This window comes from Crassostrea angulata, chromosome 5 (genome assembly GCF_025612915.1).
Source record: "Crassostrea angulata isolate pt1a10 chromosome 5, ASM2561291v2, whole genome shotgun sequence".
Lineage (NCBI taxonomy): Eukaryota > Metazoa > Mollusca > Bivalvia > Ostreida > Ostreidae > Magallana > Magallana angulata.
The window spans coordinates 7616888-7643386 of NC_069115.1; the positions used below are offsets into that span (position 1 = coordinate 7616888).

At 37.6% G+C, this 26499-nt stretch overlaps 1 protein-coding gene and 1 pseudogene across 1 annotated transcript in view; both read left to right on the plus strand.

Moving 5' to 3' along the window:
* The window catches only part of LOC128183543 (nuclear pore complex protein Nup205-like), a 35479-nt gene that overhangs the window by 4678 nt on the left and 4302 nt on the right, over positions 1-26499 (plus strand). Inside the window, exons 5-35 of the mRNA XM_052852598.1 lie at positions 115-200; positions 338-563; positions 1097-1261; positions 1616-1728; positions 1825-1887; positions 2221-2334; positions 2541-2660; positions 2980-3130; positions 3457-3659; positions 3975-4157; positions 4492-4539; positions 4758-4967; positions 5220-5402; positions 6316-6373; positions 6731-6920; positions 7107-7227; positions 7502-7601; positions 8160-8318; positions 15456-15701; positions 19013-19153; positions 19491-19595; positions 19862-20109; positions 20248-20439; positions 22185-22443; positions 22543-22641; positions 22774-22931; positions 23703-23891; positions 24421-24536; positions 25001-25139; positions 25682-25814; positions 26019-26273. Of these exons, the coding sequence (XP_052708558.1) occupies positions 115-200; positions 338-563; positions 1097-1261; positions 1616-1728; positions 1825-1887; positions 2221-2334; positions 2541-2660; positions 2980-3130; positions 3457-3659; positions 3975-4157; positions 4492-4539; positions 4758-4967; positions 5220-5402; positions 6316-6373; positions 6731-6920; positions 7107-7227; positions 7502-7601; positions 8160-8318; positions 15456-15701; positions 19013-19153; positions 19491-19595; positions 19862-20109; positions 20248-20439; positions 22185-22443; positions 22543-22641; positions 22774-22931; positions 23703-23891; positions 24421-24536; positions 25001-25139; positions 25682-25814; positions 26019-26273 (4773 nt within the window). The remainder of the gene's footprint in view (positions 1-114; positions 201-337; positions 564-1096; positions 1262-1615; positions 1729-1824; positions 1888-2220; positions 2335-2540; positions 2661-2979; positions 3131-3456; positions 3660-3974; positions 4158-4491; positions 4540-4757; positions 4968-5219; positions 5403-6315; positions 6374-6730; positions 6921-7106; positions 7228-7501; positions 7602-8159; positions 8319-15455; positions 15702-19012; positions 19154-19490; positions 19596-19861; positions 20110-20247; positions 20440-22184; positions 22444-22542; positions 22642-22773; positions 22932-23702; positions 23892-24420; positions 24537-25000; positions 25140-25681; positions 25815-26018; positions 26274-26499) is intronic.
* On the plus strand, positions 8468-15405 carry LOC128183545 (uncharacterized; annotated as a pseudogene).

A 26499-nucleotide genomic window follows, 5' to 3' on the forward strand; every position in this document is an offset into this window, starting at 1 on the left:
TTTCAGGAAAGATTTGTGTTAATTATAAAACATGAAGGCTCTTTTAAAGGATTTGTAATAGGGTATTTGAATGAGTGAAGTTTTTTTATGATGTGAATGGTTGTGATGTTACAGATCAGTTGAACAACATGGACTTTACAAAGGAAATGGACAGACTGCAGAAAGACAGAGCTATTGGTCCACCTAAACACAAAAAACAGGTTGCTCCATGTTCATCATTAACCATTGTCATTTTACTACTAAATTGCTCTTTTTTTCTCTTGAAAACAATATGTACTACACAATTTGACTAGAACAGTTTTCATAGAACAGTCTATCTGAAAATTATTTTTGACAGGTGTCTGACCTATACAAAGAGATTCAGATTATCCTGGCCGACTGCCTGTTCTGTCTGGCCACCCAGCAGCCCCTGGGTAAAGCTGACACCCTGAGGCTGATTCAGCACCTAAGGGCAGACAACTCTATGAGTGCTGACGGGAGTCTGGAGCCGGTGTCGCTGTGTCTGCTGATGACGCTGCTCTATTGTTTTGATGTCACCCTGTTGGACCAAGAGGATAGCAGAGGTCAGTCACTAATCACTCAAGTCTGTTATGTAGAAAAGGGAACACAGCTTTTAATCCAGTGTAATTGAAATTGTTGCTGAAGTGAAGATATATTTGAAAATGTTTTGTCAATGTGTACATATAGTGCGGTTTCATCAATATTAATTGAAGACCAATTTTTGAGGACTTTCAGTTTGTCGTTCAATCAATCCACAAATATCCACAATATCTGTTAGCTTATTGTTTCAATGGGATGGTTTTCCATTATCCTTTAAACTGAATTTTAATGCATCCACAAAAACTGATGCCCACACTATGAATAAAACCACAGTATTCATTATTTAGGGTATATGTAATTATGTACACATATGAGACAGCTGATAAGTCTTTTGGAAAATCTCTTTCCCATTTTGTATTCAACCTCACATAACTTTCTTTGAAATAGCTGAACATGTATTTTAATTTTGCATGTGGATTAATGTGAACGATATGATTGGGACAAAAATTATTTAGAAGTAGAAATAGTAAGCATTGTAAACCGTTGACTTTTACAGAGATGTTACAACGACTACCCATGATGACAGATCCCAATTATATCCCGGACATTCATCAGGAACTGAGGTCAGGGCAGCCCTGGAGTAACTCCGGACTCAAGAGTGTGGTCCTGCTGGCCTGGGGGGTGACCCTGAGACAGCTCAACCAGTACCAGACTCCAACAGGTAAGAGAGGGGCGGGGGAGGGGGGGGAACTCACAACCCAAAGAGGTAGCAAAAACCTGCAGATAAAACTAGATTTCGTAGTTAACATGTAAGGGAGGGTGAGGAAGGGTCTAATGATGAACTCAGTACTCAAAGTTGCAGTCAAATCTTATCAATACATCTTCCAACTTCTTTTAAATGATCATTTTTTTTATTTGTTGTTTCTCGGATATTTCACTCACTTTATGAATTTACATCTATTTTTTTGTGGGTAGAATATAAAAAGAGTTTATAATGTACTGAAACATATTTCTTGTCTCGGGATGAACAGGCTATGTAAGTATGTTATATAATGAAACTTGTACCTGCGTTTAGGAGTGAATGGGATTTGTGAGGAGGACGAGTTAGTCATTGATGAAGCCCTGGATGGTAATGTGTTCCACTTCCTGAAGACGGCAGTGGTAGCTGTCCCAGAATTCCATAAGGAGGTCAGTCACATGACCATGCACTTTTGTTCCCTCTCTCTCTTCTGAAATTGATATTCTCTAATACTTGATTAATTCATTCTTGTGTTTGTTTTCCAGGAATATTATCTGAGAAAAATGCATGGATTAGTGACAGATTTTATATTTCACATGCCACTCAGGGTAATGCTTTGTAATTCTTGTCAAGTTTATCAAATTTAAAATAACAACTGAATAATTCATTATTGGAAATATTGACAAGTTTAATACGTTTTTTGTCTGCATCAGCTTATCCGTGGTGATGTAAGGATTTTGTTCAAAGGACTTTTTCTAAGATTCATGAAAATTGAAGCTGTGGCAATCTATTATCATTGAAACAGCAATTAATTGACTCCTGCCACTCTTATTAAAAGTGGTTAGATATTAAATATATCTTATATTATTGTTAACTAATGTTAAAAGAATTAAATGACAATTTTTAAAAAAAAATCTTAGTGTCTGAGTGTTTTTGTATAGGTGAAGGAGCTGCGGACCCGCGGTGATGAAGCGGCCCGGATCGCGGCGGCAGTACAGAACAACCAGGAACCGCCCACTTCAGCCAGTCATGGATTCCAGTACCTTATGAAACTGGTCAGCAGTTACTGCCCTTTGATGACATTTAATTTGTAGAACTGATAATGGAGTTCTGATTTCAAGTGTTTCTTTATGATTGGGGAATTACAGATATGAGTTGTGTAGAGTTATTGCCCTTTGATGCCATTTTATGTATGGATTATAGTTATAATATAGTACAATGTAGTGATTTCAAGTGCTTCTTTATGATTGATGAATTACAGATAGGAGATTTGTACAGGACGGACCCCCTGGGACTACAGCTGTCAGTGGAGTACTGGTGTCCCCAGGACAACTACGGGCCCCACGAGACGACCTACAATGTCCGACCGCCTCAAAGACAGGTACTTGTACATCTCACACATCTCAAATCCAAGGAGAGGAAATACACCATCTGTTTATGCATACATGTACATTTTCATTGTAATGGCAGAAAAAGTTAAGAAAATGTTTGAAGTGAATGTTATTCTTGTGCATGCATATGAAAATATTAAACCCATATCATTTGCATGACCAAATAATTGTGAATGAAAAATGAATTTCAAAATCAAACTTTTAAGAAATTCATATACATTCAAGAAAAAGCAATATGTAAATGTATATGTATAGATCTGTGCAAAGTGGGGAAAATACATGTATATCGATGATGTATTACATTGACAGGTGTCGCTGTACAAGTTCATTCGTCTGGCCGGGGATCTCCTCCCCCCGCCCCTCTATGTTCCCTACATCGACATGCTGATTGGACTGAGCAGTAACCCACAATCTGCCCACTACTGCTTTGACCTTCTGAAGGTCAACGGAATGGGGTCAGGTAGGTTATTTGACAATGGGTCAATTATGGCACATGAGAGTCTCTGGAAGGATATTGTATGTACATGTACATTTTGTATACTCGGCTAGCTTTATTAATGAAAATGCCATGACATGACACTGCCTGTAGGACTTATATTCAGAGAAAAAAGAACACGGGTTAATAGTTTTTGTTCAGAATTACTGTAAAATACCTTACATGCAAGTTTGATGTTATATAATGCTCAATATATTATATTAATTAAAAGCAGTCTTTTCTTGTAACAAATGCATAGTGTTGGTCAGTGAAATGCTCGAGTTTTCTCATCCCTGCCCTCTGTATCACAGGAGGTCCCGCTAGTGCCGTGTCCTGGTACCACATCTTTGTGTCCCTGAACCAGTACTACACCAGCCTGAGGCGCGAGGTCCCCAGCAGTCAGGACATGCACATATCGGTAGGTCCTCAGGGACCTCACCACCGAGGGATCACTCCCCAGGAGCTGGAGGGGCTGGTCTGTGTCCTCAAATTGTGTCGAGTGGTCTCGGAATATGTAAGTATTTTACTTGTACTTGGTATATATGGTGTGATTTTGATGATTTTGAGGCTTTTTAAAAAACTTTACATGTGTTTTTTTTATATTTGATGAAAATTCTTTCCAAAAAGCTTTTTGGGCTTTGATATCTGATAAGTAGTTTTTCAGTAAATTTGAATGCTTTTGTGTATATACACACATAACATAACAGCAAGACAACTTTGGTTAGGATACACAGTCTTTCTCAAGTAGCTGTCATAAATTATGATTTTCTTTCAAAGATAAAAAGCTTATTTTGTGCATTGATAATGGGGAGTGTTTATTTTTTTTTAGAATGAGAACTGCCGTGTGGCGTTCTGTGAGAACCAGCAGTGGCAGGTGGTGGTGGTGCTGTTTGGGCTGGTGACCTGTAGTATACCACTCTACCTCAAGGCGGAGATCTTCAGGCTGCTCGCTGCGTTTGGCAAGACGCCAGACATAGCGGTCAGTCTGTGGCACACCCTGGAGTCCTCACAGGTTAGCTGGGATTCATGGTTGTATTGTTAAGCTTGTGATTGTGAAAAATGGGTGGAAGCTCAAGAAGTCTTGAGTTTTGTTTTTTGGTCTTGAGTCATGATATTTATGTTTCTTGGAGAAAATATTCATTAATAATTCTAGATGAACATGTATGTGATTAAATATCGATATTATAAATTCTTGTTGAAACTGGTTATAAAATTATAATTATTATTATAGTGATATATGGTTAAACTATTGTAATGGTATCTACATATTGTATGTTATGTGTTCAAGATTTCAAGAAATCATTTGAAATTCTATGATGAGTTGCTGTATCTACCCTTTGTTTCAGATTCTATCCACTGTTGGTGGCAGTTCATCAGCTCAAGGGGGAATACAGGTTAGTCCTTGTAATACTGGGTAAAGAATTATCCCAATACGAACATTATTTGCACACAAGTTATCTAGCAAATAGAAATATCAGTCAGAAAATGATTGTTTATTAAATAAAATAGATGTTTATCAGGTGACAGAAATCCCTCGGTTTGATGATTACTGATATTGATAATGCTACATTGTACCTGCTTACCTGCCGTTGATGCTCTGATTCCCCTGTAGGTGGAGCTGGAGGAGGTGGAAGCCCGGGGGGAGGAGTTCCCTATGACCAGGGCCTTCCTGTCCCTGATGGATTCCCTGACAGACATTCCTGTTCCCCCAGGACTAGGGGCGGGGCTCAGGGCCCCTGGGTTCCAGCCGTATCTAGAGTTTGTGAAGGGGTGTGTGTTTGAGAAGTTTTATGCCAGAAGTTACAAAAACCCATCAGAAAAGGTGAGAAGTTAACAGCAATCAGGGTTGAGAATTTTTTTTTTTCTGCAGATCTGATGGTAAATATTTGGATTATGCAGTAATGCAGATTCTGTACGAGCTATTACAGATTATATTATGAATTTTGAATAAACTGTTAAAGATTTGGATTGTATTTGGAGTATGATATTGTTTCTTTGTTTCTTTTAGTACAGTGTAGTTACTGTGTTTGGTATACTATAGAACCTTGTGAGTTTTTCGTGACAATGTTTTCAGTGGCAGGTTGCGGCTGACAGTCTGCGTGTCCTGTGTAAGCTGTTACGTGAGTACGAGGTGGTGGGGGAGGACTTTGTCGAGGACTACGTGGAGGTACAGATGGGGGGCGTGGTCCCCGTCCACAAATCCCCGGGTTACATCATCATGCTCCACATGCTGAAGGACTCCCACTTCCTGTCCACGGTATGATCACATAAAAAAATCAAAGTACTGAAGTACTGACGGGAGTTGGATTTTATCGATTATCATTTATCTTAAAATCAACTTATCTTGCATGGCAATTAGTTTCTAGTCTGTATTTGAATTACGCACTTTTTCATTATATGGATTTTAGACTTTTCCGTCAAGAATTTCGAGAAACCCCATATAAATTATGTTGTGTGATATTTAAAGATAGATTTCAAACTATGTATAAGTAATCGAAGCAATTCTAAAAGTTTTATGGATCAAAGCACTATTGATATCGAACTCTAGTCTCGTTCAACTATAGGCTAGGCTGTCTCCGTTAATCTCCGACAAGCAAGAAAGCCTTTCTGCTTGTCAAAGATTTTTGGAGACAGCCGAGCGTTTGGTTGAACGAGGCTATATTAAACTCTGGCGTAGGAATACATGAGACTATAAAAATTTCTTAGTTGTTCGTATTATATAAAATTTGACTATTTTCAAAGTGTTTATTGATAAGTTTCTTTGAAAAACAATGCGTTAGCATACATTACTTTGAATTTTTCTATTATTTTCAAGAACTAAGTCTTGTCAGCGGTGATGATTTGTGCTTAGGTCCAAGCACTGTTTCACTTTCGGTTTGCCAGAGTAACTGCATAGGAGAGTTGATTAAAATCAACTCCCAAAAATATAAAAATTCTTGTTCAGCATTGAATGAGTGTCAAGGTTTTACATTTGAATGTAGCTGTATATGAGGAGTTTAAAGAATTGTGTAGTAAAAAAAAAAATGTCTTCATCATAAACTATTGATGTCTTTTAAAGATTATCATTAATTGGTAGTTTATTTTTCTAGAGTTAGAATTACAAGTGTGTTAACAGGAACTCTCTAATTTCATTTGGGATTTCAGTGTAGTTTAATTATTATAATTTTCAGGTTTTACGGATACTAGATGACTGCATTCAGCAACTGGAAACTTACAAATCCATTCCAGGTAAAACATTTTGATTATCTTGTAATGAAATCTCACAACTTTCATAAGTACATGCATTGTTGGGGTTATAAACAAGCCTTGTACACAATGTGTATTTACATGTACATCATTGGTTGCTGTCAGACTTGGGTTCTCTCTGACAAAGTCTCTGTTCCTCATTTATTGTAGATAAAAATCATGGTTCATGAATGGAAAGATAGCAATGTTATGTCATTAGAATATTTTCCTAGCATTCAACAAATCTCATGAAGGTTTTTGTGAAAGTTTTTCTCTGTGTTTACGGTAACAACAATTAGTTTAAGGACCAGGATCTAATGTGGGTAGCCATTCTTTACAGTAATGATCATTGATTTTCAGGACAAGAATCCCTGGAACTGGCCGGTCTGCTCTGCCTTCAACTGATCGAGACGAGTCTGGAGAAGTCCGGAACATTTATGGACGCTTGTCGGGAGACTGGGGCCTCAGCCATGGTGTCCGCCATGGATCGCCTGCTGCTGAGCATTAACCCACGCAGCGGGAAAGCAGACCACCTTGTTAACATCACAAAGTAAGTCAGAGAGGATAAGAACTCCCCACTTGATATGGTACATATACAGTTTGTTCTATTTAGCTCTTTGTTTTTTTATCTTAAACAAACCAAAGTATTTTAAGAGTTATACATGCCGAAATGTGAATTGAAAGCAGGTTAATTTTAAGACATTTGCTTTGAATGATTAATCCATTTATAAATCAGGTTTGTCCAGTTTGGCCAGCCTCTTCCTGAGCACGCTCAGTCAGCCATGAAGATCCTGTACCGAGTGTGTCACTCTGCTCCCGTACAGGTCGCCCTCGTCAACCTGTTCACAGCCAATCAGGTAGGGTTACCCCGCAGAAAACTTATTTCTCTTTTGCCTAAGAAATACAATTTTTACTTGAATGCTATAGAATACTTTTAATTTATTTGTATCATGATCTCCAAAGTCGAAGGATAATGCAACATACATGTATTACTGCAATCTGCTATTCTGGTTGAGCTAGATTTATTATGCTTTGCCTTTCTTTAATATATTTGTTCCAGAAGTGCCTGTATGGCTTTGTGGATTTATTAGATATTTGATGTGTTTTCTACTCTCTGGATTTTTGTTCCAGACAGCCCACCTGGAGCTGCTGCATGGCTTTGTAGATTGTCTGGAGGTGGAGGAGCCAGAACAGGTCGTGGAGAGGACCATACTTCTCCCTGAGGACCAAGGTCAGGCTTAGGGGTCATATGACCAAGGTCAAATACAGGGGTCACATGAACATGGTCAAATACAGGGGTCACATGACCATGGTCAAATACAGGGGTCACATGACCATGGTCAAACACAGGGGTCACATGAACATGGTCAAATACAGGGGTCACATGACCATGGTCAAACACAGGGGTCACATGAACATGGTCAAATACAGGGGTCACATGACCAAGGTCAAATACAGGGGTCACATGACCAAGGTTAAATACAGAGGAGAATATATCATTGTTTTAAAATTGTCTAAGATTGTAGACTATATAACTTATTGTTTCAATTCTTTTTGGCAGTCAAAGTGACTTTCTGTTTCTTATTTGGTCTTTAGTTATAAATATGGAGAAGGGTAGGGGTTTGAGGTTTGGTAAAGGTTGGATTCATTTTCATACAAATCGTGCAGAATATGGATTTATTTTCATACAATGCATGCACAATATATACATAGCAACGGTTTAAGTACGAAAGTTTAACAGTGCTGAAGCTAATAATTTTTCATAACCTTGTTTTTGATATATATGTAGATGATTCGACGGAGATAGGTTTCATCAGGAATTCCACCAGACAATTCTTGCTCCAGGCCTTACTGAAATCTCTTGACCAGCCGGCACCAAACTTGGCCCACCTACTGCTGGGGTTTGACATCAGGAAGTCGGTCAGCAAAACTCTACTGCAGGACCCAGGTAAATGTGTAAAACAATGGATTGATATAATGAAAATATATACACTTATTAATTTTATTTCGTTCGTTATACTTACCAGTCATTATATACATAAGGATATCTTTCCCGTATAAACGTTCGTAACTCACGGGCAAGCGTTTTAAAGAATAAGATTCAAGCGCTTTAAAGACTGAGATCACCTCTCAGACGCTTGCCCAAATCAGTTCATCTTTCGGCGTGCAACAAGAACGTTCGTTTTTAGTATCTCTCTCTATCGGAGATTTATTTTTTTCTCTCTCTTCTATGTAAGATATAACTGAGTTAGGCATACATGGAAGAGTCAGAGATACCCGAAGAATTAAACTCGGGTTCTGAATGCCAAAATAGCGAACCCATAATGGCGTCTCGTACGAGAGGTGCACGAGCTTCAAAGAAAAGTTCGGCCAAAAAAGAAGCAACAGACAAAAGGTTTGAGGCTTTAGAAAATAAATTTAATGACAAATTAGACACAATGATGAATTTCATTAGAGAAAGTATACAGACTTTATCTAACAACGTGTTTACAAATGCCGATGAGTCTAATGAGGCTCACGGCGATTCAGTGCCTATGTGTCGGGATACCGGTGGTGTAGCCACGCGGAGACCTGTACTCAGGCAAACGAATAACGACGATTCCGAGGGAATGCGTCCTATTATTCCATTAGAGAGCGACGTCCGTATTGAAAGGACAGTTAGTGTGCCTACTTTGGACGATCAGATATCTCTCGCCCCAAGTACTAGAGAAGTACGAGAATTATTGGGAGATGACGAAGTGTCTCTATCTGACGATTTTGAAAGAAATTTTCTGTTAGAGTCTGATCAGAATCAGATGAGAATAGACTCTAATAATAATCGTTTTCAGAATTTGCTAAATAAGAACACAGATTCTAATCAAACAAAAACTTCTCTGAATGACATTTTTGGAAATGTTTCTTCTACAGAGGAAGAAAAAGTAGGTCTTTGTTTAGACAAGGCACAAGAAGAAATCTTGATGAAGTCATGGAGATCATCTGATCCAGAGAAGTTAACAGCTTACAGAGATGAATACAGACAGTGTTTTCCTGTACACAAAGATTCTTCAGATTTTCTTCAAGTACCAAGCTTGGATGATATTTTAGAACCAATGCTTCGGAAAAAGCATGGAAGCAAGGCTAATAAAGGTTGGGGTAAAAATAGAAACTTAGTTACACAACCTTTAAAGAGCATTGAAACTTTAGCTTATCAAGGACAGATAGCTGCCCGTATGGGTATCATTGCCATAGCATATATGCAACAAGCTCTTGGAACTTTGTTAAACTCTATTTCTAGTCAAGACGTTGATACAGTACAGTCAATCAAAGATATTTTCTGCATGTCCACAAAAGCTATAGATCAGATGGGCAGAACTGGAGCTCTTCATCATTTGATAAGAAGGAAAGCAGCAGCTCAAGACACTGGTTTAGTCACTTTAAAAGACATCCATAGTAAAATTATAAGTCTGCCGCTGACAAATGATGGTGTTTTTGGTAAAAAGTTAGAAGAAAAACTCAAAGAACGAAAAGAACAGAAAGACTTAAGATTTAATTCCAGAATGGAATGAAAGAAATCAAAAGAGAAAATTTCCAGAAACTACAAGTGAAAATTCAGGAACTTTCAAGAGACCAAAAACATCTGTTGTCCATAATAGAGGACAAACATTTCAAAGATCAAATTTCAATCGACGATCTTATGATTACAAACAAAGGGATGACAATTCTAGAGCCACTTCAGCGGCCACATCTGTTGACAGAATGAATTCCTTTCGAATCCCAAAGAAGGCAAGTAAATGACTGGAATCTAGAACAGGTAAACATGCTAGCAATGTTTCCCGAGATACCCGTTGGAGGTCGTCTAAAATTTTTCAGGGAAATTTGGAATCAAATTACTCAGGACGAATGGGTCTTGTCAGTAATCAAAGAAGGGTACAAACTAGAACTTCTCCAAAAACCTATGTTTATGGGGGTGAAAAAAACTTCAATTGCAACTGCACAAATAGATGTTTTGTTAAAAGAGGTAGAAGAATTATTAAGCAAAAATGCAATAGAAATTGTACCACAACAAGAGAAGCTGTCAGGTTTTTACAGTACATTTTTCCTTGTACCAAAGAAATGCGGAAAAATGAGACCCATAATAAATTTGAGACCTCTCAACCGGTATCTCAAGAAACAACATTTCAAAATGGACACATTGAACAAAGTTTTGAATGTAGTGAAACCAATGGATTGGGCAATATCAATCGATCTAACAGATGCTTATTTACACATACCAATTTTTCTAAAACACCGAAAATTTTTAAGGTTTTGTGTACAAAATCAGTGTTACCAATGGAAAACGCTATGTTTTGGTCCAACATCAGCACCAAGAGTGTTCACCAAAATAGTATCAGTAGTAGCTGCTTATCTGAGAGCACGCAATATTCGCCTAGTAGTGTATTTGGACGATTGGTTGGTAGTAAACCAATGCAAAGAAAACTTAATTCAAGATCGAGAGATATGCTTGAATCTTCTGGTTTCACTAGGTTTCATAATCAACAAAAAGAAATCTTGTCTAGACCCCTGTCAATCAATTGTTTATCTGGGAGCTTTGTTTCTGTTCAAACAAAAAATAGTTCTTCCATCTCAAGACAGATTGATAAATTTGGTACACACAACCAAAATGTTAATGAAGGGTCAGAAAACAGCCAGAGATCTTCTGCAATGGTTAGGAATAGTTTCCTCTTGCATAGATCTAATTCCCAATGCTCATCTTTATATGAGACCAGTACAATTACACCTTTTAAGTTTTTGGAAACCAAGTTCATTAGATTTGGAGAAGGTAATTCCTATTACACAACATCTCAAATTACACCTACAGTGGTGGTTAAATACAGCAAACATTTTCAGGGGCAAATCTCTGCAACTGGAAGAAATAGGAATGACCATAACTACAGATGCATCTCTAACAGGGTATGGGGGTCGTCTCAACAATCAGATAGTTCAAGGATCATGGGACAGTTGTCAACAGAAATGGCATATCAACTGTCTAGAGATGGAAGCAGTATTTTTGACTTTGAAACACTTTCAAAGACAAATTCAAAACAAAACAGTGTTGATCAGATGCGACAACACAACAGTAGTTCAGTACATAAACAAACAAGGGGGAACAAAATCTCCTCGTCTTTGTTACCAAACTTGGGATCTTTGGAATTGGGCAATAAGTCAAAATATCAAATTGAAGGCTGCACATATAGCTGGGAAGTTGAATGTTTTAGCAGATCATTTGAGCAGGGTCAAGATCAGACAAACAGAATGGATGTTGAACAAAGAAATAGTTCAGACAATTTTTCAAATGTGGGGACATCCATTGATAGACATGTTTGCATCAGTTCACAATCGTCAAACTCAAATATGTTGTACATGGTATCCTCAAAATCAAGCCTATGCACTAGATGCTCTGACAATTCCTTGGGAAGGGATGTTTCTCTATGCATATCCCCCAATGTGTTTGATCCCCAAAGTTCTTCAACATATCAGACAATACAATTGTCAGGTAATTCTGATAGCTCCATTCTGGCCAAGAATGCCTTGGTACACAGAACTACTTCAACTTTTAATAGCTGTGCCATTGAAACTTCCAAATTGCCCACAGTTACTTCAACAACCAAACACAAAAATTTTCCATCCAAATGTAGAAGTACTACAGTTAACTGCATGGCTTCTATCGACAGAGGCTTCAAAGAAAAGGGTTTTTCTAAAGACACTAGAACCTTACTTGCAGCAAGTTGGAGATCAGGCACCCAAAAAGATTATACTTGCAAATTCAAACAATTTAATAGCTGGTGTAGTGCAAGGAAAATTGATCCCTATTCAGCATCTCTAGTACAAGTAGCTAGTTTTTTGACCGATCTTTATGCTAAAGGTCTTCAGTATAGAACCATTGCAGGGTATAGATCAATGTTGTCATCAGTTTTACCACCAGTGGGGAAAATTTCAGTAGGTCAACATCCATATATCATTAGACTCTTGAAAGGGGTGTTTAACTCTAGACCACCTAAAGTTAAGTTAGTTCCTGAGTGGGACTTGCCTAAAGTTCTACAAATGTTACAAAGTACACCTTTTGAACCCATTGCTAAGGCATCTTTGAAACATTTGACTTTCAAAACAATTTTTAGCTCACCTGAACCGAAGGTTCAAGTGAGCTTTTCTGATCACCTGTTGTCCGTCGTCCGTCCGTCCGTCCGTCCGTCCGTCTGTCTGTCCGTCCGTCTGTAAACTTTTCACATTTTTGACTTCTTCTCTAGAACCACTGAGCCAAATTTAACCAAACTTGAGACAAAGCATCCTTATGAGAAGGGGATTCTAAATTGTTAAAATAAAGGTCACAACCCTTTTTTAAAGGGAGATAATTGCGAAACTGTGAAAATTGGGTGGGTGTCTTAAAAAATCTTCTTCTTAAGAACCACTACACCAGATATACCAATATTTACACCAAAGCTTGTATATATAGTGAAGATTCTAAATTGTAAAAATCGCGATCCCCGGGTCAATACTGGGGTCCCAAGAGGGGTTCAAAGTTGATTAAAAAAGACAAATTTAACATAGAAATATATGGGGGGAAATGTTTTTAAAAATGTATTCTCAAGGACTACAGTTCTAAAATTAGTGAGATTAATATACAAGTACCCTAAAAGTGTAGATTCTAAATTGTGAAAACCGTGATCCCTGGACTAATACTACATACGGCTCCAAAATATGTTCAAAGTTTAACATAGACTTATATAATGGGAAAATGTTTTAAACTCTTCTTTTTAAGAATTACAATGCTACAGTTTGTGAGATTACTGTGCAATCATTTTGAGATAGTGCAGATTCTAAATTGTTTAAATCATGTTTTATTAAAAGAAGTATTAAAAAAAAAAAAAAGAAATTTCCATGATAAGATTATCATCGTTAAATTATCTGGTTACACATGTGTATGTTTATCGACTAGTTTTTTGTTTTTTTGGAATTTCAATCCCGACATCAATTACTCACATATCGGGATACAAGTGATCGGGATCAAAGATCATAAATTCAAACAACTTCAAAAAGGTGTGGATCTTAGTTTTTACGAAGTTTTGATTCACAAACACACAGTTAGGAAAGATAAAGGAACAAAAGATATGGAAAAAAAGTAGGAATCATTGATAGACTTTATCAACTATATATAGACTTTCCATGTTTTTTGAGTTTAGTCTATAAGACAGATGATCGATAAAAATGCAAAATCTAACATGCCTTATGTCCTCATCACACCTGCAATATTTTTATTTGATGAATCGATAAAGAAGCTTTTAATGATTGAAATACAAAACAGATGCCAATATCATCTTTTAATTATTTAATGAATATAATTCAATTTTTTCAGTGAAATTGGATTTTTTTTTTTTTACTGCAAATGGGTATTTTAGAGCTTAAAATTCAGTCTCAGTTGATATGTAAAATAACTATGAATAAAAACATGCCAAAGATAGAATTGTTTCTTCTTTTTATATATTGTTTAATGTATGGCAAAATCTTGAAATATATGAGTTTTACAATATTTATTCAGAGTTCACTTCATAATAAACCCTTTCGAAATAAAATGATACAAGGACTATTGTTCAGGTGAGCGATTTGTGGCCCATGGGCCTCTTGTTTTAATAGCAATTACTACTTTCAGGAGATGCAGTGATCTACAAGCTCTCAAACTTGGAGAAGGATGGGTCAATATTCAGAAAAAGGGAGTAACTTTCATTAGACAAGGTTTGGCAAAACAAGATCGACCTAATCATTATGGAACAAAGATATTTGTTCCTGCGTTTCCAGAAAATAAATTATTGGATCCAAAGAGGTGCCTTTATTTCTATTTGAAAAAAACTGAGGTTTTTAGAGAAAAACTTAAAGATGGCAACAAGTTATTTTTGACAGACTATATCAAAATGGATTGTTCAGACTATTCATATGGCTTATGAAAATCAGAAAAAATCAAATGTTAAAGGACATAGTACAAGAGCCTTAGGACCTTCATGGGCTTTATTTAATGGTGCTTCAGTTAAATCAATTATAGAAGCAGCAGATTGGAGTAAAGAATCTACTTTTTGTAAATTTTATTTGAGGGATGTAGATGACTGTGTTCCAGTTCTTAGATGTGCTGTAAATAAGTGAAACAAACGTAGTACATGTATTGTATTTTGTTCTGTGTAAATAGAAACAATGTGTTTAAAGGAGATCATCTCCGGCGAGTTGCATGAAGAAATATTTCTTCGTGATTGTGTATATAGTGTATATATGAAGACTACGAGATGGTATTGGGAGAAATACCGGAATTTTTTTAAAGTTTTTAGGTAAGAAAAAATTTTCTTTTCCTCCATTTAGTTAGATTGCTTTAGAATCTAATTTATCCTTATGTATAAAATGACTGGTAAGTATAACGAACGAAATAAAATTGGAAAATTTGTATTCAAGTTTCAATTTTATGAGTGAGTTATACTTACCAGTCAACTTTCCCACCTCCCACCCAAAAGAAAATTTTTTAAGGGGTAAAGGTGTTTTATCATGTAGGTTGGGAACGTTTTGTTGCCCGCCTATATGAACTGATTTGGGCAAGCGTCTGAGAGGTGATCTCAGTCTTTAAAGCGCTTGAATCTTATTCTTTAAAACGCTTGCCCGCGAGTTACGAACGTTTATACGGGAAAGATATCCTTATGTATATAATGACTGGTAAGTATAACTCACTCATAAAATTGAAACTTGAATACAAATTTTCCAATTTTATATTATGTCAGTTCTTGAAGATGATGTTTGAATGCATGTACAGTTTTTCATTTGAAACACTCGAGAGAACCTCATTTTTTATTTTTTTTACACAGTTCTTAATTGATTTAAAATAGTAATGTTAATGAATGTACATGTATAAACATGTAGCTGTTCAAAAGTTAAATGCAGAGAGTTATGCCATGCCAACAGAATGAAGTTTTGATTAATTTTTAAAAGATTTGAAGCAATCATTATTTGCATGCTTGTATTCAAAGGATATTATTATACAACACTTGTGTGCATTAATTTATAGAATAATGATAAACTTACAGTGGTTGTGTTGTAGGAATCCTTGGTTCCCCAAAGACCTGTCTACATGCGGTGCTATCCCTTCTGGAGCGGGGGGTGGGGACACACTCTGGGCCGTCCTGTCTGAGGGACACACCCCGCCTGGCCGAGCTCGCCTACAAGTTGATCTATCTACTGGCCGCCAACAAAGAGACGTCCACCCCCACGCTGAGATACTTACGCACCACGCGTGACTTCCTGTACCGACAACTCCAACACCTGCCTTTTACTCAACAGTTTTACAGTATGTTTGATTTTGCACTATGAACTCTTTTCAGTAAATTTGACCAACTATGACTGCCCTAAGATGTGATGTCAGAAATAAAGAACATAATAACACTATATTATCAATTCCGTTCATGTTTATTTTTTTTTCACTGTTCTTCTATACCACCTTTAATTCTAGTGCTTATAAATAGGTTCCTACATGGTTGGTGGCTTTTAAATCAATTAAGTTTGTTTTACAAGTTCTATACATGAAGAATTAGAGCTGTTCCAAATCCACCAATTTTTTTTTTTTAAGTACTAGGTAACAGCAATAAAATCATGGTTGGTTCTTAAGAAGATTTTTATACCCCCCGCAAACAAAGTTTGGGGGGGTATATAGGAATCACCTTGTCCGTCCGTCCGTCTGTCCGTCTGTCTGTCTGTCTGTCTGTCTGTCCGTCTGTCTGTGCAATCGTGTCCGGTCTATATCTTTCTTATGGAGAAACATTGGAAGTTCTTACTTCACATAAAGATTGCTTATGACCTAAGGGTGTGTCATGACCTTGACCCAAGGTCATTTGGGCAAGGTCAAGGTCACTGGCAGAAAAAGTGCAAAATTCGTGTCCGGTCCATATCTTTCTTATGGAGAAACATTGGAAGTTCTTACTTCACACAAAGATTGCCTATGACCTAAGGGTGTGTCATGACCTTGACCCAAGGTCATTCGGGCAAGGTCAAGGTCACTGGCAGAAAAAGTGCAAAATTCGTGTCCGGTCCATATCTTTCTTATGGAGAAACATTGGAAGTTCTTACTTCACACAAAGATTGCTTATGACCTAAGGGTGTGTCATGACGTTAATCCAAGGTCATTTGGGCAAGGTCAAGGTCACTGGCAGAAAAAGTGCAAAATTCGTGTCCGGTCCATATCTTTCTTATGGGGAAACATTGGAAGTTCTTACTTCACACAAATATTGCTTATGACCTATGGGTGTGTCATGACCTTGACCCAAGGTCATTTGGGCAAGGTCAAGGTCACTGGTAGAAAAAATGCAAAATTTGTGTCCGGTCCATATCTTTCTTATGGGGAAACATTGGAAGTTCTTACTTTACACAAAGATTGCTTATGATTAAAGGGTGTGTCATGACCTTGACCCAAGGTCAATTGAGAAAGTTCAAGGTCATTGTTTCAAAAAAGCTAAATTCTGTCTGTGTCATGTCTTGTATTAATGGAAATATTAGAAGCTAAAAATTAACAGTTTTCAAAAATAAAGCAGTTGTTTTTTATAGAAAATGGACAGTGAAATAGATTCATCCAATATTTTCTATAATAGCAAAAATACACGCGTTATGATTTTTAGGTCACCTGAGTCACTCAGGTGACCTATTGCAATTGGTCTTCGTCCGTCGTCGTGCGTCGTGCGTTAACAATTTTACATTTTTAACTTCTTCTTGAAAACTACCAGGCCAATCGTTACCATTTTTGGTGTGAAGCATCTCTATGGTAAGAAGAATCTAAATTGTGAAATTTATGGCTCTACCACCCCTGGGGTGCCATGGGCGGGGCCAAATATGCAAAAAAAGCCAAATTTTCAAAAATCTTCTTCTCTACTTCCACACATGTGAGGAAAAAACTGAATGCATGGTTATGATGTCCATGAGGCCCTCTACCAAAATTGTGAAATTTATGGCCCCTGGGTCAGGGGTTCAGGCTCTAGGGTGGGGCCAATATGACCATATAGTAAAAATGTATTAAATCTTAGAAAATCTTCTTCTCTACTCCCATATATATTTGTTAAAAACTAAATGCATGATTATGATGTCCATGAAGCCCTCTTCCTAAATTGTGAAATTCATGACCCCTGGGTCAGGGGTTCAGGCTCAAGGGTGGGGCCAATATGGCCAAACAGTAAAAATGTATTAAATCTTAGAAAATCTTCTTCTCTACTCCCATATACATTTGTTAAAAACTAAATGCATGGTTATGATGTCCATGAAGCCCTCTACCTAAATTGTGAAATTCATGGCCCTGGGTCAGGGGTTCAGGCTCTAGGGTGGGGCCAATATGGCCATATAGTAAAAATGTATTAAATCTTAGAAAATCTTCTTCTCTACTATCATATATATTTGTAAAAAACTAAATGCATGATTATGATGTCCATGAAGCCCTCTACCTAAATTGTGAAATTCATGGCCCCTGGGTCAGGGGTTCAGGCTCTAGGGTGGGGCCGATATGGCCAAATAGTAAAAATGTATTAAATCTTAGAAAATCTTCTTCTCTACTCCCATATATATTTGTTAAAAACTAAATGCATGGTTATGATGTCCATGAAGCCCTCTACCTTAATTGTGAAATTCATGACCCCTCGGTCAGGGGTTCAGGCTCTAGGGTGGGGCCGATATGGCCATATAGTAAAAATGTATTAAATCTTAGAAAATCTTCTTCTCTACTCCCATTTATATTTGTTAAAAACTAAATGCATGATTATGATGTCCATGAGGCTCTCTACTAAAATTGTGAAATTCATGACCCCTCGATCAGGGGTTCATGCTCTAGGGTGGGGCCAATATGGCCATATAGTAAAAATGATTTAAATTTTTAAAAATCTTCTTCTCTACTCCCACACATGTGGGCAAAAAACTGAATACATGGTTATGATATCCACAATCTCCTTTACCTAAATTGTGAAATTCATGGCCCCTAGGTCAGGGGTTCAGGACATGAGGGGGGGGGGGGGGCAATATGGCAATAAAGTGTTAATGCATATAATGTTTAAAAATCTTCTTCTCTATTCTCACACATCTGTATAAAAAAAAACGACTAATAATTATGTTTACCAGGAAGTCCTCTACTGAAATTTTAATTTTCATGTCCCCTGGGGTATGGGTTTTGACTCTAGGGCAGGGCCAAAATGGATGTATAGATGTTAATGCATATAACGTTAAAAAATTATCTTCTTTACTCCCACACACCTAAAAGGAAAACTGAATTCATTATTTTGTAGACCAGATCTTTTAGTTTTTCACCAAAATTATAGGTTTCACAGTTCTTTTTGAATTAAATGTGGTTGTCATCACAAATTTATGATTTTTCTACTCCAGTAAGAAACCTAATTAATTAGATGCATATATGAGACTCCATGACAAGTTTGTGTATTGGATATATGCTACTCAGGTGACCGTTAAGGCCAATTGGCCTCTTGTTTTCTTAGCGGGGGGTATCAATTGTGAGCTTGCTCACAGTACCTCTAGTTAATTTTACATTACAACCAGTGATGGTCCGTATAATACCTAATGTATTGTAATGCCAATTAAATCAGCTTTAACTTGAATGAAGTGTATCTTTTGCAGAGCGGCCCGTGATGATCGCTCAGTCCTGGCTTATGAAGCTCATTGCCATTGAACTGCGACTGACGGCACTTAACCGTCAAAGGTCACACACCCAGCGACTAATGAGAGCACTGCTAGACGACGGGTCAGAAGGTCACTCAGGTAAGGTCATAGGTCAATCACCCAGCGACTAATGAGAGTCCCACTAGAGGATAAGTCATAGAATCACTCAGGTAAGGTCAAAGTTCACACTCCCAGTGACCAATGAGAACCCTTCTGGATGTTGGATCAGAGGGTCACTAAGGTGAGGTCAGAGGTTGATGCTGGTAAAATGTCCAAAAGATCATATAAAATAAGTGGGGAAAAATCTTTAAAAAGTTATTGCACCAACATTAATTATGAGTAAAATCAAACACAGTGAATATAGACCAGGTTTAAAATAATGTACATGTAAATTCAGCGTGAGCTAACAGTGAGATGATTTCTTTTCCTGTTACAGTGTTCCAGCCAATGGGAGGAGAGGATACAGACCTGACCTATGACAGATTCACCGACCAGAGTGCACAGATGTCCTACCTGTCCCAGACCTCCCGGCCATTCAGAAGTAAGTACATATACACAGGTATAGCAAAAGGCAGTAAGTACCAGAATGCAAGACATCTGCAATACATTGTACATGAAATAGCAGTAGGTGTAACATGGAGTGCATTTTGAGGCATTGGGTTGTAGAAGAACATCACAGTAAAAAATGCTATGCTAAGAATATTATCTACAGCCAGCATAGCAAAATGTTAACTTGTTCATTTGTTTCTCCATCTGAATATATCCTGTTACAGTGTGAATGATTCTATTTATAAACTGTGTCTCTAGGTCGCCAGGTCCGTAGGAAGTTGCTCGGACTACTTGATGAGGTAGACTTCTCTCAGCGCTATCCTCCCACAATGCACCTGGAGTTTTTCGAACTGTCGATGATAGAACAAGCCATTCAGAGCGTGGAGACAAAGACTGAACAAGACGTGCTGTATTGTGACGTCAGACGACTGCACAGGGTTCTAATGAATGAACTCAACAATGTCCAGGGTAACATCATGGTCACCCAGCGACCTCGAGTGTTAGAGGTAAAGGTCAAAGGAGAAACGTTACCCATCTCAACTTGAAAGAATTTGTTGTGTAGATGATGTGCAAAGTAAATAGAATTCAAGTAAAATGCAAAATATCAGTGCATTATTTTTTTTAAGCTGTTATGATGATTTTAGGAGGTGGAGAATATTCTACAACATGTCGTACGACGGAACAGAATCCGGCAGGAGCTGTACACCAAACAGCAGGCGCTGGAGGCGTGGCGTCAGGTGACGGAGGTGTTACTGACCGCCTGCCCCGAGGATCTCCTCACCCCTGAGGACAGACAGACCGTGCTGTTCGAGCTCCTTCAGGAACTCCAGCAAAAGGTCAGTTCAATGTCTGAGCTCTGTGTACGGTGGTATCTGTCAACATCTCTACTCTGTGTACAGTGATATCTGTCAATGTCTTACTCTGTGTACGGTGGTATCTGTCAATGTCTCTACTCTGTGTACAGTGATATCTGTCAATGTCTTACTCTGTGTACGGTGGTATCTGTCAACGTCTCTACTCTGTGTACAGTGATATCTGTCAATGTCTTACTCTGTGTACGGTGGTATCTGTCAACATCTCTACTCTGTGTACAGTGATATCTGTCAATGTCTTACTCTGTGTACGGTGGTATCTGTCAACATCTCTACTCTGTGTACAGTGATATCTGTCAATGTCTTACTCTGTGTACGGTGGTATCTGTTAACGTCTCTACTCTGTGTACGGTGGTATCTGTCAACATCTCTACTCTGCGTACGGTGATATCTGTCAACATCTCTACTCTGTGTACGGTGGTATCTGTCAACATCTCTACTCTGTGTACTGTGGTATCTGTCAACATCTCTACTCTGTGTACGGTGATATCTGTCAATGTCTGTACTCTGTGTACGGTGATATCTGTCAATGTCTGTACTCTGTGTATGGTGATATCTGTCAATGTCTGTACTCTGTGTATGGTGATATCTGTCTCTCTACAGTGATATTTTGTCTCTGTGTACAGTGATATCTGTCAATGTCTGTACTCTTTGTATGGTGATATCTGTCTCTCTACAGTGATATTTTGTCTCTGTGTACAGTGATATCTGTCAATGTCTTACTCTGTGTACGGTGGTATCTGTCAACATCTCTACTCTGTGTACGGTGGTATCTGTCAACATCTCTACTGTGTACGGTGATATCTGTCAACATCTCTACTCTGTGTACGGTGGTATCTGTCAACATCTCTACTCTGTGTATGGTGATATCTGTCTCTCTACAGTGATATTTTGTCTCTGTGTACTGTGATATCTGTTTCTGCAGAGTTTCTGAAAACCAGAAATTTCTATCGGTTATTTGGGCTAATGACTAAGCATGTACTACCAGTCTGGAGCAAATTTTATCAGTCAGAATAAAACAGTTATTAGTGTTACAGTAGTTGTTCAATGTTTTGAAATTACTAAACAAAATATAAAGAGCTTTCATTACAAAAAAACCCTCTAAAATATATAATCTAGAATTAATTTCTGCTCTGTTTTTTAATAAATGACTCCAAAATATGCAGTCTTTAATTTATTTCTGTTCCGTTTACAATTTATTTTATACTCTCCTTGTCAGATACACATTTGAGCAATGTAAGCGCCACAAACCAGTAATATATGAAATGTTATCAGACATTTTTATTTTCTATCGGTTTTGCCGGTAGGACCAGTAGTTTGGAAACTCTGCTTTGTGTACTGTGATATCTGTCTGTTCATTTATTCATGACTCTATATATGTACAGTGATTTCTTTGCACAGTAATAAATATTACTTCATACAGTGATATCCTTCTCTATGTGCAGTGATATCTGTGTATGTAAATTGATATCATGTTTACTAAATGAGTTACATGAATGCTTGATTGAGAACGAAATAGGTTTACATTGGGTTTCAACATCTCTCCTTGTGGAGAGTCAATCAAAATAATTAGAAGCAGTAAAACTCATTGATATGTGTAAGATTTTGTGAAATATTTTAATATTTCATGTTATTGTGGTATAACTGGAATTACATGTACAATGTAAATAAATGTAGATGTTTGTAAATAAACATTGAATTTGTCTTAGGTTACTGAGGACGATGCTCTGACAGAGTTAACTGCCCCTGTGGCGGGGATTATCCTGACCTTGATGACAAACCTGCGTCAGTGTTTCTGTCAGGAACCTGTCACTGAGGATGACCCCTCCACCTTTCTCTCTATGCTGGATGCCACCCCAGGTCTGGGTCAAACTACTGCCTGGGGTCAGGGGTCAGGGTCAAGGACACAGTTTGCCTCCTCACTGCAACTGGTGCTCAGAGGGGTCATAGACCACATCCTGTTGTCTAGTGAGTCAATTCTGTTTAAATGAATAAACACAACCAATCTATTAAAAATCAAGGAGATTCTCTTGTAAAATGAAAATTTATTGGTATAATTCTATTTAGGTGGAGGTCAGCAGAGAGTGAGGGCCAATCTGTACGGGGCCCTGCTGTACTACCTCCAGATCGCCCAGAAACCCAAGTCTCTGACTCACACCGACACAGGTAAAACAGAGAGCCACAGAGTCATTAAATGACAAATTAAGAAGCTGTAATATTTACATATAGTAATGCTTGTTTATTTGTGAGGTGATGTATTTAAAGTATTAAATGAAATGATTTCAATATTTTAACCAGGAGTGCTTGGGGATGGTGTTGGGAAGAGGGTTCTGGCCGACGCCCACTCAGAGTATGAACAACTCCGCCGTGAGAATGTGACAACCATCCTGTCATACGGCGACAACTTTATGGACATGGTGTGTCGTGACGCTTGTGACGGACATGATGTCGGCAGGGTTAGATGTCTTCTTATAGCTATTTCCTGAAACGAAGTTGTAATTTTTACTATGTTAAAGGGGCATGGTCACGATTTTGGTCAAATTCTATTTTTATGTTTTTATTATTTACAATGCTTTAGAAATGCATTTCTAATGATCAAATAAAATTTGAGAGTTAAAAGAAAGATACAGGGCTCACAATTCTTTGTCATGTGAACAAGACTCGTGCCCTGTTTTTGTTTAATACATAGGTTCAATATACTAGTAAAAAATCTTTTTCCAGCTTATTTGTCTATCTTTTTATTTATTTTAAGCATAGATAAACAGTTCCTAACATTGAAAACATTCGTTTAAGGTTTAAATTGAAATTTTAACTTCAACGTTCAAAATGTAAACAAACGCTTTGTTTACACAGTGAAGAATTTCAAGCCCTGTAACTCGCTAATAACTCAACAAATGACACTCAAATTTCTGTTGCCTATTAAATATGTCTTTCTGCAGCATTGTTAATATTAAAATGGGAAAAATAATTTTTGACTAAAATCGTGACCATGCCCCTTTAATGTCTTAAGCAATGAACATGTGAAATTAACTCATGTTTGTATTTTGTACATGTCCATGAAGATTCTTTTTTTTAACAGTGAATGACATTGTAGAGTGTGCTTTAACAGCGCATACATGCCCAGCTGTATTGTAAATGCTTGCTCTGTCAGTTTTGGACACCAATCAGTTCAAGCAGTGGAGATTTTGTACATTCTGCTTTTATAAAAAGATGTTCCTGTATTGTAGATGCTAGCTCTGTCAGTGTTGGACACCATTCTGTCCATGGACAAGTTCCAGCAGTGGATGACCTTCATGTCGTCTAAAGGTTACCTCCAGCACCTGGTGGACAGCCTTCTCCATGACGACCAGCAGTTACAGACGCTGCTGTCCGCCACCCCCCAGCTCAGGGTCCTCTACATCTACCTGTCCAAGCTGGTAGGCCTGCTAGATATCGCCTAAGTTCAAGCCAGAAAATAATTAAGTTACAACACTGGGGTGTTGCTGCATTATGTTAAATGTTGTCACTTTGATTTACTTTGTTGCAATACTATAAAGGGGAATAACTCATTTAGTTCAAAGTGAAAGTTGAGTTATTTCCAATTTCTTATACATGTTTATTGCAATAGTAATGAAACTTGTTCCAGACTTCTTATATTTGAAAAAATGTTGGGCCAGAGAAACAAGATTTTTTTGTGTTGCATTTCTAATCAATCTTGATCAATTTTTTTTGTGAAAAAAAAATGTGAAGTTTTGGCTTATTTTACGGTATCTAGTAGGTTTTCCTTTACTATAGCCTGATAAGTCTTTAGTTATTGGTTACCTCATAAAGCCTATCATCTTGGTGCTGTTTTTAACAGAGCCTGTCGTTAAGTTTTGACTTTTTTTTTTTTATAATTTATTTCTTTTTCAAGGAACAATCATACAGAAAGTTTAAGTTTTGACTTGATGATGTTGTCTTTTATAGAGTCTGTTGACAAGGGTCGCTGAGTCAGCAGTGGGGGCACACACCTTACTCCAATGTGGAGTCATGCAGCGATTGGCTGGATGTGTCTTCTTTGACCTTCGACCCGACCTAGACAGGTTTGTTCATGGTGTATTGCTGTTCATTCCCTGGCACTGTCTGCGTTTAAATCAATTTGTGAAAATTGAATGTTATCTCAAAGCTTTAATCTCAACAAATGAATATCTTAGGCATTGAAAACATATTGCTATTTTATTTTTTATGAATATTTCAACTGTTAAGCAAATAAGTCATAGACTGTTAAAATACTAATACGAGAACAAGTACATTAGTACTAGCAAGGTAATGTCCTGTTAATGTACAAGTGCCTTAGTCTGTCTATTTGTGTATCCTATCTGTCTGTAAAGTGTTGTCGGGGGAATGTGTATGTCTGTCTGTCTATTTATCTGTCTATCCTATGTTTGTCTGTAGGATGGCAGAGGAAGAGTGTGTCTATTCTATGTCTGTCTGTTGTCTATTTATCTGTCTGTTGTCTATTTCTATGTCTGTCTCTGTATTTATCTGTCTGTCTGTCTGTCTGTAGGGTGTCGGAGGAGGAGTGTGATGAGGATTTCCTGCCCAGTCCTATGTCCCGCTACAGACAGCTGCTGTTTGCCTCCCTCAAGTTCTGTCTGGCGATCCTGACCTCCCTGGGAATCGAGAACCAGGACTGTGGAAACCAGGTGAGTAGACTCAGGTGTAAGATGCTCGGCGCTAAAACTGGAGAACAGACTCGGGTGTCAGACAGCTGGCATGAGAACCTCAAACTGAGAACACTCAAGACATATTTTGCATTTATGAAATCTTGATTTATTTTTCATTAAAATGTTTGAAAAGTAGAATGTTTACACATGATGAAGATTTGAGTTATTTCAAAATAACTGTGAAAGTTTTATAAATATGAATTTTGAATGATGATTTTTGTAAGTCTCTTCTCAGTTTATGGTTTTTGGGCGTGCAAGAATGCCTGATGTTGCAGGACTTGACATCCCACACCTAGAAGTGTATTGTTAACCTGAAATAGCAGGACTTTATATCACACACCTAGAAGTGTATTGTTAACCTGAAATAGCAGGACTTTATATCAAATGCCCAGCTAAACATTTGTGTTATTTAAGAACTTGAGCTCAGTCTTCAAAAGCATTTATTTAAAGCAGTACCTCATGAATTAATTAGTGTTGAAGAACTTCACTGTTACAAGTTACTTATTTTGTTGTTTGTGTAGGTTCTGCAGTTTATCTTATCGCATGGAGAAGTCTTTCATGGGATTCTGCGAGATCGTCAGCTCAACCTGAGCTTGCCTGCCTTGCGAGAACTTGCCCTTACTACAGCAGTACTGGCTCGAGCCAACGCCAGGGGTAAGCTCATCTCCATCCGTATTCATCGCATCTCTTTCTTATGCCCTATATTCAAAAAAAAAAATACTACTGTTTAAAAAACCCTCAACATGATTAAAAAACTTTGAATAAAAACTTAAACATGCTTTATACAAATTTATATGATTTAAGATATAAATATGCCTCTACAAATGTCGCATGCACTATTTTGGACTTTCAATAAAGGTATCCCTGATGCAGAGTTTGATGACCTTGACCCTGCCGGTATTGAGTTGAAAGGTCAAAAGGTCAGGATTGAGAGACAGATGCTGGCATTGATGCCCAAGTACTGCATGTGTGAGCGTATCAACAAACAACTCAAGGTGCTGGAGTCGGACGAGTCCTCTCGCAAGAAGGACTTGAGCTCTGAACTCGCTGTTGTATTTCTGGAAGTGTCTGCTAATGTCACTTCCTATTGTCGAGCCATTATTTCAACTTCAGGTATGCAAAGCGAAAAATGTGTGTTTTAATGTATTGTTTAGTGAGAATTTATGTAAGATATTCAATTCTAGAATACCTTCTTATAATATAAATGTATCTACTAGATGACTAGATAAATTTTCACTGTGGAATTATACATAGACATATATGTTTTGAAAATAGCTGTGTGATTCCATGCAAATAAAGATGATGGGAAATTTTATTCAAAACAGGAGTTTCTGATTGT